At 40.4% G+C, this 16,128-nt stretch overlaps 1 protein-coding gene across 5 annotated transcripts in view; it reads left to right on the top strand.

Moving 5' to 3' along the window:
• Positions 1-272: 272 nt before the first annotated feature.
• Positions 273-16,128, top strand: part of LOC121507736 (glutamate receptor 2-like) — a 42,736-nt gene continuing 26,880 nt past the window's right edge. For 4 of the 5 annotated variants that reach the window (XM_041784066.1, XM_041784065.1, XM_041784069.1 and 1 more), the window contains exons 1-7: positions 273-426; positions 7,418-7,558; positions 11,887-12,126; positions 12,368-12,489; positions 12,889-12,963; positions 14,067-14,120; positions 15,276-15,434. In XM_041784066.1, coding sequence (XP_041640000.1) covers positions 351-426; positions 7,418-7,558; positions 11,887-12,126; positions 12,368-12,489; positions 12,889-12,963; positions 14,067-14,120; positions 15,276-15,434 — 867 coding nt within the window. In that variant the 5' untranslated portion in view covers positions 273-350. Of the gene's footprint in view, positions 427-2,518; positions 2,603-7,417; positions 7,559-11,886; positions 12,127-12,367; positions 12,490-12,888; positions 12,964-14,066; positions 14,121-15,275; positions 15,435-16,128 lie in introns of those variants that run through there. The other variant, XM_041784067.1, reaches the window with a different exon arrangement.

The raw sequence follows: 16,128 nt of genomic DNA, 5'->3' as shown, positions 1-16,128 counted from the left end.
GGTGACACCTTTAGGGTGAGCCATGTTATTAGCTTATACTGATTATTGATTACTGATCTAAAAAAAATCTCCTTTTTTCACTCCTCCACTCTACACCCCCCCCCCCCCCCTCGTCGATCTCCGCTCGGCTCTCGGCCCTCCTCGGCCTCGCTCGGGTCTCATCGGTATTCCTTGACAATCCTCGGTGCGCGCGCCCGTCCAGCGGCAGCAGCAGTGGCCGTGCACGCGCCTGTAAGGAGAGCGGAAGGATCTGCAGAGCCGGAGCAGTGAGCTGGACCGCCGCCATGAGCCCGCTCGGTGTGATGGCGGGATGATTCGGTAAACCGTGAAGCTGTCCGGACCCGTTCACCATGAAGCTGCTCTTTGTGCTGCTGACGCTCTGCTGCTGGCGCGAGGCGCTCTGCGGCTCCCCGAGCGTGCAGATAGGTAGGAGCACCTTCATCCCGTCCCCGTCAGCATCCGCCTCATCCTCACCGAGACTACCCTGCTACCGTTCATCCGTCCATCCGTTCATTCCTTCATCCCCTCATCCTTCCCTCGGTGTGTCACGGTGATTCTTCACCTCCTCCTCTCTGTCTCTGCGCTGCAGGCCTCCCCCTCCTCCCACTCCTCCTCCTCCTCCTCGGCTCTCTCCGAGGCCTCCTCCTCCTCTCCTCTCCTGCTGCAGTGCTCTAATTATGTCACATTTTCATCTTTTATATTTGTGCATGTGGTGATGCGTTTACCGACAGTGCAGTGTGTGGCGCGTGCACGCGCACACGCACACGCTGTGATAGAGATTTTTACAGGTAAACAGCTGGACAGGTGGACATACCCGGACTTTGAGAGCAGACATTAGGGTGTAGAAATCAAACGAACCCTGGCGTCAAGCAGGACACATTTATGTAAAGAGACGTTGAATATTTACTGATAGGGGTGGGCGATCAGTTCGATTTAAGAAGTCAATATTTATGTAAACAGGGCTGGGATATTTATCAGATTAAAGATCAATATTTATGTAAACAGGGCTGGGATATTTATCAGATTAAAGATCAATATTTATGTAAACAGAGCTGGGATATTTATCGGATTAAAGATCAATATTTATGTAAACAGAGCTGGGATATTTATCGGATTAAAGATCAATATTTATGTGAACAGAGCTGGGATATTTATCGGATTAAAGATCAATATTTATGTGAACAGAGCTGGGATATTTATCAGATTAAAGATCAATATTTATGTGAACAGAGCTGGGATATTTATCGGATTAAAGATCAATATTTATGTGAACAGAGCTGGGATATTTATCGGATTAAAGATCAATATTTATGTAAACAGAGCTGGGATATTTATCGGATTAAAGATCAATATTTATGTGAACAGAGCTGGGATATTTATCGGATTAAAGATCAATATTTATGTAAACAGAGCTGGGATATTTATCGGATTAAAGATCAATATTTATGTGAACAGAACTGGGATATTTATCAGATTAAAGATCAATATTTATGTGAACAGGGCTGGGATATTTATCAGATTAAAGATCAATATTTATCAGAGTAGGGCTGGGATATTTATCAGATTAAAGATCAATATTTATCAGAGTAGGGCTGGGCGATTACCAGATTTAACAGATGAACATTCTTCTATAAAGGGCTGGGCTGTTTATCCTTTTAAATGATCAGTATTTCTCAATTCAGTCTGGTTGGATGATTGATGGTGTTTATTAGAGAAATATTCATGAATATAATTGGACTGGAAGACGAGCAGAGTCTATTGGCTCTGTTTATGATGGTGTATTTTTATTGATACATTCATATTGATGGTGATTGAAAATGTCTGTGGGGCCAATGCTCATTTAATCACTTGTTTTTTTAAAATCAGTTTTTAGACCCACTGTCAGCAGTATGATTATTCATCATGGGAATCAATGGGACGTGAAAATAAGGAACTGTCATCTGATCTTTTGGAATAATTTAAGGAGCATTTCTACTATCAGTGTGAAAACAGTAATGAAGCCAGTTTGATTCATTGAAAACAAACACAGAAGTCCTAAAATCCCCGTCTTGGCCAGCTGGATGAGTTTAATTTATCAAAAACTGCAGACAGTCTCATCTCTGCTAAACTGCTCAAAAACAGTGTCGACATTTCGGTTTGTTGATGTTGTCTAAATGTTCGTTCTCTTGTTTTAAAGTGATCAAATCTCCGTATGTGAGTTCCTTGGATCAATAAGAACAGAAACTTTTGTTCTCAAATGTTCCACTTTTCCAAATGTTGCCCACAAATTTGTACAATTTAGACAGTGTGTAGGAGGCTGCCTGTAGTTTCTGCAGGAAAACAAACCCAAGGCTGACTGTTGCGTGTGGCCTGTAGTGCTGCATGCCCCCTCTCTCCCTGGCTCTCTGGTCTCCCTCCTATCTCTACCTGTGTGGCTGCAGCACACCTGAATGCTGTTAGCAGACCTGAGCGCTGTTAGCACACCTGAGTTCTGTTAGCACACCTGAGCGCTGTTAGCACACCTGGGCCCTGTTAGCACTCAGGGTGGAGGAGTGGAGTATTTAGAATGGCAGGGAGAGGAGCAGAGCAGAGCACAGACACTGAGCCACACACACTCCCAGAGGTGAGTTTGCTTGTTTAACCTTCTCTTATCGTTGATTATTATCTAATTTGTTTTCCAAGTGTTTCTTTTTTCCAGTTAGTTAATCCCACCCATGTCAAGATTGCTGGGTTTTGTTGTTTTAGTTTGGCTGAAGTTTGCCAAACTAAAACAGTTTAAGTGAGTTGATTTTGGGTTAGGTAGTTTTAGTTAGCGGTGGTGACTAGTCTGTTTGGCCTGCGCCTACATCCCTTTTTATTTCATTGATTTCATTTATTAACTGATTGCCTTTATTAAGTTGTTAGATGAAACTTGGAATATAATTTTGAACTTTAACTGTCCCTCTGTGTCCTTTTCTATAGGTTAGTGGTATCTGTTTTTGATTGAGCGTTATTTATCAGTTATTTTACCCAAGAGGCTGTAACACTGACAAAGTGGCTGTGGCTTGTTGATGGCGTGTTGATGAGGTCATGGCTTGCTGATGGCGTGTTGATGATTTGGTCGTGTCTTGTTGATGGCGTGTTGATGATTTGGTCGTGTCTTGTTGATGGCGTGTTGATGATTTGGTCGTGTCTTGTTGATAGCGTGTTGATGATTTGGTCATGTCTTGTTGATGATTTGGTCATGACTTGCTGATGATTTGGTCGTGTCTTGTTGATGACGTGTTGATGATTTGATCGTGGCTTGTTGATGGCGTGTTGTAATTTGATCGTGGCATGTTGATGACATGTTGATGATTTGGTTTTGGCTTGTTGATGGCGTGTAGATGGGTCAGTAGTAGACCTGCTGACCTGTTGTAGATGGGTCAGTAGTAGACCTGCTGACCTGTTGTAGATGGATCAGTAGTAGACCTGCTGACCTGTTGTAGATTTGTCAGTAGTAGACCTGCTGACCTGTTGTAGATTTGTCAGTAGTAGACCTGCTGACCTGTTGTAGATTTGTCAGTAGTAGACCTGCTGACCTGTTGTAGATTTGTCAGTAGTAGACCTGCTGACCTGTTGTAGATGGATCAGTAGGAGACCTGCTGACCTGTTGTAGATTTGTCAGTAGTAGACCTGCTGACCTGTTGTAGATGGGTCAGTAGTAGACCTGCTGACCTGTTGTAGATTTGTCAGTAGTAGACCTGCTGACCTGTTGTAGATGGATCAGTAGTAGACCTGCTGACCTGTTGTAGATGGATCAGTAGTAGACCTGCTGACCTGTTGTAGATGGGTCAGTAGTAGACCTGCTGACCTGTTGTAGATTTGTCAGTAGTAGACCTGCTGACCTGTTGTAGATGGGTCAGTAGTAGACCTGCTGACCTGTTGTAGATGGGTCAGTAGTAGACCTGCTGACCTGTTGTAGATGGGTCAGTAGTAGACCTGCTGACCTGTTGTAGATGGGTCAGTAGTAGACCTGCTGACCTGTTGTAGATTTGTCAGTAGTAGACCTGCTGACCTGTTGTAGATGGATCAGTAGGAGACCTGCTGACCTGTTGTAGATGGGTCAGTAGTAGACCTGCTGACCTGTTGTAGATGGGTCAGTAGTAGACCTGCTGACCTGTTGTAGATGGGTCAGTAGTAGACCTGCTGACCTGTTGTAGATTTGTCAGTAGTAGACCTGCTGACCTGTTGTAGATGGATCAGTAGGAGACCTGCTGACCTGTTGTAGATGGGTCAGTAGTAGACCTGCTGACCTGTTGTAGATGGGTCAGTAGTAGACCTGCTGACCTGTTGTAGATTTGTCAGTAGTAGACCTGCTGACCTGTTGTAGATGGGTCAGTAGTAGACCTGCTGACCTGTTGTAGATTTGTCAGTAGTAGACCTGCTGACCTGTTGTAGATGGATCAGTAGTAGACCTGCTGACCTGTTGTAGATGGGTCAGTAGTAGACCTGCTGACCTGTTGTAGATGGGTCAGTAGTAGACCTGCTGACCTGTTGTAGATGGGTCAGTAGTAGACCTGCTGACCTGTTGTAGATGGGTCAGTAGTAGACCTGCTGACCTGTTGTAGATGGGTCAGTAGTAGACCTGCTGACCTGTTGTAGATGGATCAGTAGTAGACCTGCTGACCTGTTGTAGATGGGTCAGTAGTAGACCTGCTGACCTGTTGTAGATGGGTCAGTAGTAGACCTGCTGACCTGTTGTAGATGGGTCAGTAGTAGACCTGCTGACCTGTTGTAGATTTGTCAGTAGTAGACCTGCTGACCTGTTGTAGATGGGTCAGTAGTAGACCTGCTGACCTGTTGTAGATGGGTCAGTAGTAGACCTGCTGACCTGTTGTAGATGGGTCAGTAGTAGACCTGCTGACCTGTTGTAGATGGGTCAGTAGTAGACCTGCTGACCTGTTGTAGATGGGTCAGTAGTAGACCTGCTGACCTGTTGTAGATGGGTCAGTAGTAGACCTGCTGACCTGTTGTAGATGGGTCAGTAGTAGACCTGCTGACCTGTTCAGATCTACTGAAGTCCAAGTTTTTTCCCTGGTTTTTAGGTAATGTGGGTTCCCACTGAGTCATACATTATTTGTGAGTGGGAGACCTTAGAGCTGTGCAAAGGGCAGAGTGGACCAATGAGAGTGATGAACACATCAGGGGAAGAGTGAAGTCAGCTCACTTTACCTGGCTGGGTTGCCATAGTAACACAACACCTGACCTAGTTCCTTGTTGGTGAGGAGATTTTATTCAAACTAAATAAAATCTCTAGAGATCCTATCGGATACCTAAGTCCCTGTTTATATAGAAATTATACCATGGTCTTGGTGAATCCTCGATTCTAATGGCTCTGATAATTCCATTGGTTTCCATTAACTTCTGATATTTGGACACCATTCGAACTTCACAAGTAGTTCCCCATCAAAACATCATTACACTGTTCCAAATTAATGCGCAGCAGCCTTTAGATAGTAGGAGTAACCATAGCAACCTGAGACGGTCATATTTTCTGAGCAGGGAGTACAGCGCCACCAGCCTACAGACCGGCATCAACCCTCACTTATCTGACATAAATATGACACACTCCAGGTTTAAGACCAGTAACATAAGACGGTCTGATCTTTTATATCCAATGTACATCTTGTTTTCAGACTCACCTTAACTCTGAGAGATGAGTGTCATAAAAACTCACTTCTGTCCTGTTCTAACTGCTATAAACTATTGTCAGAAGATTCAAATAACATGAACAAAAGAACAGAAGACATTTCATAGTAGAGCCAAAGGAAATGCTTCTGATAAACCAGCATAATATCTGATAAATACTGACATGTTATTAGTTATTAGTTTTATTATTTTCATTAGCAAGTGACTATGGTATAAGTGGGTTAATGCCCTTCGAGGTGTCCAATTATCAGGGATTAATGGACTTTGTGGGGGAACTGTCCTCCGCTGGTTTCAGGCCTCTACATCGTCCATTAATCCCTGATAATTGACACCTCATCGGGCTTTAGACCTTACATATAAAGTTCTTCCTCTGCAGTGCAAGTTTTATGAGTTTTATTGAAAAGTTTTACTTAAAGGTGTTCGGAGGAGGTATTATCTGAAAGGATCACTGCTCATCAAAGGTTTTGGGATATATTGGATAATATTAAAGGTTCAGTAAAAATAATGTTTTTTTTAAGGAGGGGCATAAACTGAATAGATTGGTGTTAATAAATGTCTTCAGATGTGGGGTATAATCTAAAAGGAACAGTATTATTTAAAGGTTTGTGGAGGAGGGGTATAATCTGAAAGGATCAGTGTTGATTAGGTTTTTTTTGGAGGAGGGGTTTAATCTGAAAAGATCAGTGCTGTTTGGGGGTTTTTAAAGGAGGGGTATAATCTGACAGGATCGGTGCTGATTAGGGTTTTTTTGAGGAGGGGAATAATCTGAAATCCATACTGCTAATTAGAGGATTTTGGAGGAGGGGTTTAATATGAAAGAATCGGTGCTGATTAGGGGTTTTTGGAGGAGGGGTATAATCTGAAATCATCGCTATTAATTAGAGGATTTTGGAGGAAGGGTATAATCTGAAATAATCGCTGCTAATTAGAGGATTTTGGAGGAAGGGTATAATCTGAAATAATCGCTGCTAATTAGAGGATTTTGGAGGAAGGGTATAATCTGAAATAATCGCTGCTAATTAGAGGATTTTGGAGGAGGGGGTTTAATCTGAAAGGATTGGTGCTGATTAGGGGTTGTTGGAGGAGGGGTATAATCTGAAATCCATGCTGCTAATTAGAGGGTTTTGGAGGAGGGGTTTAATCTGACTGACTCTGCCCCCCACCCCCCACCCCAGCCCCTCCATGAATCCTCCCTACATAGACAGTCACAGAAATACGACACGGAAATCTGACCTCATTCTGCCAACCTCAGCATGGCAGGACGCTCGGACGAACAATTTATTAAATTGATATTGATCGATATTCCCAGTGTGATGGTTTGATCCAGAGTAAATAAAAATCTGATCCACCAGAGCTGACCGCCTGACAGAGTTTCTTTTCCTAAAGTCTCTTTGAGAATCCTGACATTATGAATATGAATATCTGTTCTGTTCTGTGGGTTTTTTATTGTAATAATACGGATGTGTACACCAGTGCATGTCTGTGGTGATTTAATAAAGATGCTTTTAATACCACATGAATCTGTTTTTTTCCCACTGTTCACATGAACACTCATGTTTTTCTTGTTAGATGTTTGAAATTACAGTTCTCACTGATGTAACTTGATCTTATGTGTGAATTTAATATAATACAGAACATAGAAACACTAAACATAAAACTATATCAGAATTTTACTAAAGTGAGTCAGACCTGCTGACTGATCTGAAATCTAATTCAGCTGCTTCTTCTCTGACTAACCTCCACCCCCCATCTCTCTACCCCCCCATAGGTGGGCTGTTCCCTCGGGGGGCCGATCAAGAGTACAGCGCATTCCGAGTTGGGATGGTTCAGTTTGGGATGACCGATTTCAGGCTCACTCCTCACATCGATAATCTGGAGGTTGCCAACAGCTTCGCAGTCACGAACTGCTGTAAGTGTCACTTCCTCTATGGCTCAATGGATTTAATTTTGTGTTCTAACATGATGAAGTGTAATAGTACATTTGGCACAGGTTATATATCTGACAAATAATGAAACATGTTTCTTTAGACCCTTACCTCAGGTTAAAACTCAAGGATATGACATCTGGTGTACTCATGGTTTTACCCAGTTAGACTTCAGCTTTACCCAGTTTTACCCCCAGTTAGTCTCCAAGTTAAGCCCAGTTAGACCCCCCATCATACCCAGTTATATCACCTTTAAACCCAGTTAGACCCCCAGTTAAAACCAGTTAGACTGCCATTGTACCCAGTGTTTCCCAGTTAGACCCCATTATACCCAGTTTTTATCCCCTTAAACCCCTGTAAGGCCTTTGGCTGCAGATGTTGGAGAAGGTTCACAGCTGGTGTTTACTCATCCGTTCTTTGTGGATGTGGGGGGAGTCTGTGCAGACAAGCAGCTGATTGTTTTAATGTTAGCATTGAGGGTTAAAATCAGAGGACAGTTAACGTTGAGCTCCTTGATGATCAGAGATCAACTTTACTGCTGTTAAAGAATCTTTACCTGACTAAAGAGGCGGGGCTTCTCCAGGGTTAACCCTAACCCTCATGGTGACGATAAACAAGACTTCAGGAAATATTAAGAAGCTGAAATAAAGTTTCTGGTTTTTATATGAACCCCTCACCATGGTCCAAAAATCTCTAATAATTATTCATATACAGGATGTTTTACTCTGAAGGGTCACTGTGGCATTAGCCATGTAGGATCAGAGTAGAAACACTGAGACTCTGTGTTTACTCGTCTTCAGCAGAGCATGAAGTAATGTGGCCTTAGGCATGGTGCTCTTTAACTTCACTGTACTGAACGGATGCATGGCGTTCTCAGCTGTTTACTGTTCTGCACCTGATGCACAAGACAGTCAAGTTTCATGAAAATTCGCTGTCAGGGTCTCACTCAGACATCAGGGTCTCACTCAGACATCAGGGTCTAAATCAGACATCAGATTCAGTTTCAGGGTATCACTCAGACATCAGGGTCTTAATCAGACATCAGATTCAGTTTCAGGGTCTCACTCAGACATCAGGGTCTCACTCAGACATCAGGGTCAAATCAGAAATCAGATTCAGTTTCAGGGTCTCAATCAGACATCAGGGTCTCACTCAGACATCAGGGTCTTAATCAGACATCAGATTCAGTTTCAGGGTCTCACTCAGACATCAGGGTCCTAATCAGCCATCAGATTCAGTTTTAGGGTCTCACTCAGACATCAGGGTCTCAATCAGACATCAGGGTCTCACTCAGACATCAGAGTTTCAATCAGACACCAGGGTCTCATTCAGACATCAGAGTTTCAATCAGACATCAGGGTCTCACTCAGACATCAGGGTCTTAATCAGACATCAGATTCAGTTTCAGGGTCTCACTCAGACATCAGGGTCCTAATCAGCCATCAGATTCAGTTTCAGGGTCTCACTCAGACATCAGGGTTTTAATCAGACATCAGATTTAGTTTCAGGGTCTCAATCAGACATCAAAGTCTCAATCAGACATCAGGGTATCACTCAGACATCAGGGTCTCAATCAGACATCAGGGTCTCACTCAGACATCAGGGTCAAATCAGAAATCAGATTCAGTTTCAGGGTCTCACTCAGACATCAGGGTCTCACTCAGACATCAGGGTCTTAATCAGACATCAGATTCAGTTTCAGGGTCTCACTCAGACATCAGGGTCTTAATCAGCCATCAGATTCAGTTTCAGGGTCTCACTCAGACATCAGGGTCTCAATCAGACATCAGGGTCTCAATCAGACATCAGGGTCTCACTCAGACATCAGGGTCAAATCAGAAATCAGATTCAGTTTCAGGGTCTCAATCAGACATCAGGGTCTCACTCAGACATCAGGGTCAAATCAGAAATCAGATTCAGTTTCAGGGTCTCACTCAGACATCAGGGTCTCACTCAGACATCAGGGTTTTAATCAGACATCAGATTTAGTTTCAGGGTCTCAATCAGACATCAAAGTCTCAATCAGACATCAGGGTCTCAGTCAGACATCAGCGTCTAAATCAGACTTTAGGGTCTAAATCAGACATCAGGGTCAAAATCAGACATCAGATCCACTGTCAGGGTCATTTTAAACACATAAATAATGTGATGCTTAACATGGAGATGAAAGAATTAAGCTTTTATTAGCAGAGTGAGGAACAGGGTCATTGAAGTAGGACAGCTAAATATAGCCACAAAGACATCAACGAGTCTATCCTTAAAATAATAATTTAAAACAAACTACATTCTTACAGAAACAAGCAATATCAGACAAAATCATCCAGTCAGTATAATAGTTCAATCACTTTATTAATCTATTCATCTACCACTGACTGTGTTATCCAGCCTACCAATGTCAAAGTCCTGATCCATTTAATAATCACAGACCAACCTGTTTATCCAAGCCAAGACTCTGGAATCTCTATTAAATATCTAATGTTGATGACTACGTCATTAATGATCTCTAATGTCGATGACTATGTCATTAATGATCTCTAATGTTGATGACTATGTCATTAATGATCTCTAATGTCGATGACTACATCGTTAATGATCTCTAATGTCGATGACTGTCATTAATGATCTCTAATGTTGATGACTATGTCGTTAATGATCTCTAATGTTGATGACTATGTCATTAATGATCTCTAATGTCGATGACTAGGTCATTAATGATCTCTAATGTTGATGACTATGTCATTAATGATCTCTAATGTCGATGACTACATCGTTAATGATCTCTAATGTTGATGACTGTCATTAATGATCTCTAATGTTGATGACTATGTCGTTAATGATCTCTAATGTTGATGACTATGTCATTAATGATCTCTAATGTTGATGACTATGTCATTAATGATCTCTAATGTCGATGACTACATCGTTAATGATCTCTAATGTCGATGACTATGTCATTAATGATCTCTAATGTCGATGACTACGTCGTTAATGATCTCTAATGTTGATGACTGTCATTAATGATCTCTAATGTCGATGACTACATCGTTAATGATCTCTAATGTTGATGACTGTCATTAATGATCTCTAATGTTGATGACTATGTCGTTAATGATCTCTAATGTTGATGACTATGTCATTAATGATCTCTAATGTCGATGACTACTTCGTTAATGATCTCTAATGTCGATGACTACATCGTTAATGATCTCTAATGTTGATGACTATGTCATTAATGATCTCTAATGTCGATGACTACATCATTAATGATCTCTAATGTTGATGACTATGTCATTAATGATCTCTTATGTCGATGACTACATCGTTAATGATCTCTAATGTCGATGACTACGTCGTTAATGATCTCTAATGTCGATGACTATGTCATTAATGATCTCTTATGTCGATGACTACGTCGTTAATGATCTTTTGTCGATGACTACGTCGTTAATGATCTCTTATGTCGATGACTACATCGTTAATGATCTCTAATGTTGATGACTATGTTGTTAATGATCTCTAATGTCGATGACTATGTCATTAATGATCTCTAATGTCGATGACTATGTCATTAATGATCTCTAATGTCGATGACTACGTCGTTAATGATCTCTAATGATGATGACTGTCGTTAATGTTCTCTTATGTCGATGACTATGTCGTTAATGATCTCTAATGATGATGACTGTCGTTAATGATCTCTAATGTCGATGACTATATCATTAATGATCTCTAATGTCGATGACTATGTCATTAATGATCTCTAATGTCGATGACTATGTCATTAATGATCTCTAATGTCGATGACTATGTCATTAATGATCTCTAATGTCGATGACTATGTCGTTAATGATCTCTAATGTCGATGACTATGTCATTAATGATCTCTAATGTCGATGACTACGTCGTTAATGATCTCTAATGATGATGACTATGTCGTTAATGATCTCTAATGTTGATGACTATGTCATTAATGATCTCTAATGTCGATGACTATGTCGTTAATGATCTCTAATGTTGATGACTATGTCATTAATGATCTCTAATGTCGATGACTACGTCGTTCATGATCTCTAATGTCGATGACTACATCGTTAATGATCTCTAATGTCATCGGCAGTTCCAGTAGACTGTGGTATGTGCAGTCTGTCAACTGTTTTTTTTAATGTTAACAGGAGGTAAACAATCTGTCCCTTTCCTTCCTCTTCACTGAGCCAGGATTGTTTTTTGTATCTCTTTAACTTGCTGCTTCCTGTTTCTTGTTTAATTTATTTTAAATCAGCAATAGAGTGAATTCCTCTCTCCTGTCTCTCAGTTTGTTCACAGTTCTCCCGAGGAGTCTATGCCATCTTTGGTTTCTATGATAAGAAGTCGGTGAACACCATCACATCCTTTTGTGAGACACTCCACGTGTCCTTCATCACGCCATCTTTCCCAGCTGAAGGAATGAACCAGTTCGTCCTGCAGATGAGGCCGGACATCAAAGGCCCCCTGGTGTCTTTAGTGGAGTACTACAAATGGGAGAAGTTTGCTTATCTGTATGACAGCGATAGAGGTGAGAGCAGACGGAGGGCTAATCGAGGGTCAAAAAAGACAGAATGAACCTTTAATGATGAGATTTAAGGAGTACACTCTCAGCTTTTAGTATGTACTGTGTAGGCTAGCGCATGTAGTATTTGGTAGTCTTTAGTCTGGGTATTTTTATTTCCTCTTTGGCACAACCAGTTTGATTTTACATTTTTTATTTCTGAGTAGATGTTGAAGGTTCTCATGGTTCTCATGGTTCTCTGTTCCAGGCTTGTCCACTCTTCAGGTGATTCTGGATACTGCAGCAGAGAAAAAATGGGTCGTCACAGCAATCAATGTGGGGAACCTGAAAGACGAGAGGAAAGACGAGGCATACCGCTCCCTATTCCAGGTACTTCTGCTGGATTCATACTGTTTGTAACATTTTCGAGGTATGAGGCTAATATTAGTACATAAAGGAGACCCTGGTTCAGATGTTCTTCTCCTGCAGAACATGGTCTAGGTATGAATGTAGTACTAATACATAAATGAGACCCTTACTATAGAGAATATGGAAACATATATAAATATAATCTTAATGCATAGATATATTCCAGGTTCCCATGTTTTTGAAGTTTAGAACCATAATCTATGATATTATTTTAAATTAGAATGGCACAGGAACTCTTTCTCCTTTCCAGGAACCCTATCTCTTTGTAAGGAACCTTTGGTCTCGTTGAAGATTTGTTTTCTGGTAACTTTGGAAAAATTGGATGTTCTGATGTTTAGTGTTTTTTTTTTTTTGTGTCAGGACTTAGAAATCCGTAAGGAACGCCGCATCATCCTGGACTGTGAGCAGGACAAAGTCAAAGACATCATGGAGCAGGTTTGGATCTTTACTCTGAATTTATCCTTTTATTGTTTACATGAACAGATGGATTCAAACTCAGTGGAACGTTTGTATGAAACTGAATATACGCACAGGTTTTTAACTGAAGAGAAAGCCGCACAGAATTTCATTGTACTTGTGTATAATGAAAATAAAAGCTCATTCATTCATTCATTCATTCATCCACATCAATAAGTCCTGTGCCCCCCCCACCACACGAAGGTCTTTTTCCAGTAGCCTATGTCAATCCCTGGACCCCCAGCACCTGACTCCAAAGTCAGTGCTTTTCTGGTTTGTGCTTTCAAAGTAAAAGCCCGGTCTAGTATTTCTGTAGAGAAACTCGGTTCACTTGTACAGAATGCTTTTATTTTGAATAGTTCCCGACAAACTTCCTCAATACGCTAAATCAATAAGCATGTAGGGGGGTTTATTCAGGTAAAACTCGTGAGAAAGGACAGGGCTTTGAGAGCAGGAAAATGCGGCTGACACGCAGCAAACTTGCGCCCTGTGTGAAAGCTACAATGGCAGGAGCCGGAGCTGACACGCGCGACACACGCAAGCAGCAAAACACATTCCCAGTCTGAAACGGGTGCTACAGTGGAAAGTCTGCTTCGGTCTGACTAGACCACATATCAAATGATTTTGGAATCAAGGGCTGTGGAGTCCTCTGGTCCAAAAAGGAAAAGGAACATCCAGAGTGTTGTCAAAGGCCATGAGCTAACATCTGTGATAGTGTGGGGGTGTATTAGTGTTTATGGCATGGGTCAGTAGCACTAATGTTATGGTGTTGGGGTGTATTAGTGCCTGTGGCATGGGTCACTGTTTGCTTCCATCCAGATGTCTCTTTTTAAGACATTACCTAGAAACATTCTGACTGACTTTCAACAGCCTGGCTTCACAATAAAAAATCAGATTGAGACCAGGACTGACCTGCATGCAGCCCAGACCTTTCTCTTATGAAAAACACATTATGAAGCACAAACAATATCAGAAACCCAGTACTGCTGAGAGATTTATGATGAACATGAAAGAATAACAGAAAGATTTCCTCTCCCTAGTCTCTGTGTTACTGACTTCAATCATTGTGTTTCTCTCTCCAGGTGATCACGATTGGTCGACATGTGAAGGGATATCATTACATCATTGCTAACTTGGTGAGTTCCTGTCAGAGTGTATACACTGGCAGGTCTGAGAGTCAACCATGTTTATACCTTGTTATTGAAGGATCTATATAGTAATTGATCTAGTTGATGATAGTTAATAATCATGTTGATGATAGTTATTGATCTTGTTAATGATAGTAATAGATCTTGTTGATGATAGTTAATAATCATGTTGATGATAGTTATTGATCTTGTTAATGATAGTAATAGATCTTGTTGATGATAGTTAATAATCATGTTGATGATAGTTATTGATCTTGTTAATGATAGTAATAGATCTTGTCAATGACAGTTATTGATCTTGTTGATGACAGTTGTTGATCATGTTGATGATAGTTATTGATTTTGTTGATGATAGTTATTGATCTTCTTAATGATAGTTGTTGATCTTGTTGACAGTTGTTGATTTTGTTGATGATAGTTATTGATCTTGATAATGATAGTTATTGATTTTGTTGATGGAAGTTGTTGATCTTGTTGATGGTAGTTGTTGATCTTGTTGATGATAGTTATTGATTTTGTCAATGACAGTTATTGATCTTGTTGATGGTAGTTGTTGATCTTGTTGATGATAGTTATTGATTTTGTTGATGATAGTTATTGATCTTGTTGACGATAGTTATTGATTTTGTTGATGATAGTTATTGATCTTGTTGATGATAGTTATTGATTTTGTTAATGATAGTTATTGATTTTGTTGATGAAAGTTATTGATCTTGTTGATGATAGTAATTGATTTTGTTGATGATAGTTATTGATCTTGTTGACGATAGTTATTGATCTTGTCGATGATAGTTATTGATTTTGTTGATGATAGTTATTGATCTTGTTGATGGTAGTTGTTGATCTTGTTGATGATAGTTATTGATTTTGTTGATGATAGTTATTGATCTTGTCGATGATAGTTATTGATTTTGTTGATGATAGTTATTGATCTTGTTGATGGTAGTTGTTGATCTTGTTGATGATAGTTATTGATCTTGTTGATGGTAGTTGTTGATCTTGTTGATGATAGTTATTGATCTTGCTGATGATAGTTATTAATAGTTATTGATAGTTAGGGTTATTGTTGATTTTTTTTCCCCTTTTGTTTAACTATGTTAAAAATATGTTCTCATTCCATCTTTGTTTTTGATTTTGTTTCAGGGTTTTCTGGATGGGGACCTCTCCAAAATCCAGTACGGAGGGGCAAATGTTTCTGGCTTTCAAATTGTAGATTTTGATGATCCTGTGGTTGCCAAGTTTGACCAGAGATGGGAAGCTCTGGAGGAAAAAGAATATCCTGGAGCCGATTCACGGATCAGAGTGAGATTTGATTTCTTTCAGTAATAACCATTTATCCATCAATTTTCCACATCACCTATTTTGTCTTATTCAACCTTTATTTAGCCAGGTTAGTCCCATTTTTCAAGAGAGACCAAGAATTTCAGCAATATGCAGTTTCAACAGCACATGTGCTCAAACTCTCAATAATACACAATAAATATAAACAACAATAATAAATAATCATCAGTTGAAACAGTGGCATTCAGAGAATTTGAATTCAAGAGTTTTCACTAAAGATTTAAAAACATTCAGAGTCACAAAGTTTTGCAGTTTAAATTCAGCCTGCAGATTATTCCACGCAAAAGGAGCAGAGAACCTAAAAGCCTTCTTTCCCAGCTCAGTTCAGACTTTGGGAACAAAAAACTGCACAAAATCAAACTAACGCAACTTGCACAATCCATCCTTCAAGATCAGAAGAGAGGAAAGGTCCTCAGGAATGTTTCCGAGAATGGCTTTATAAATGAAGACACACCAATGTCCAAGGCAATGTGTACTCAAAGAAGTCCAGTTAACTTTAGATTATAAAGTACAATGATGAGTCAGAAATCCACAGTTAGTGATAAACTACACTACACTGTCCAGCAAATGAAGACTGTGAGCAGAAGCATTTATGTACAAAACATCACCATAGTCAAGAACAGGTAAGAAAGTAGACTCAACCAGTGTCTTTTTG

The sequence above is a fragment of the Cheilinus undulatus genome, linkage group 4 (assembly GCF_018320785.1).
Source record: "Cheilinus undulatus linkage group 4, ASM1832078v1, whole genome shotgun sequence".
Classification (NCBI taxonomy): Eukaryota; Metazoa; Chordata; class Actinopteri; order Labriformes; family Labridae; genus Cheilinus; species Cheilinus undulatus.
Note: the sequence above shows the minus strand (reverse complement) of the source record. Positions and strands in the feature narration are given on the sequence as shown.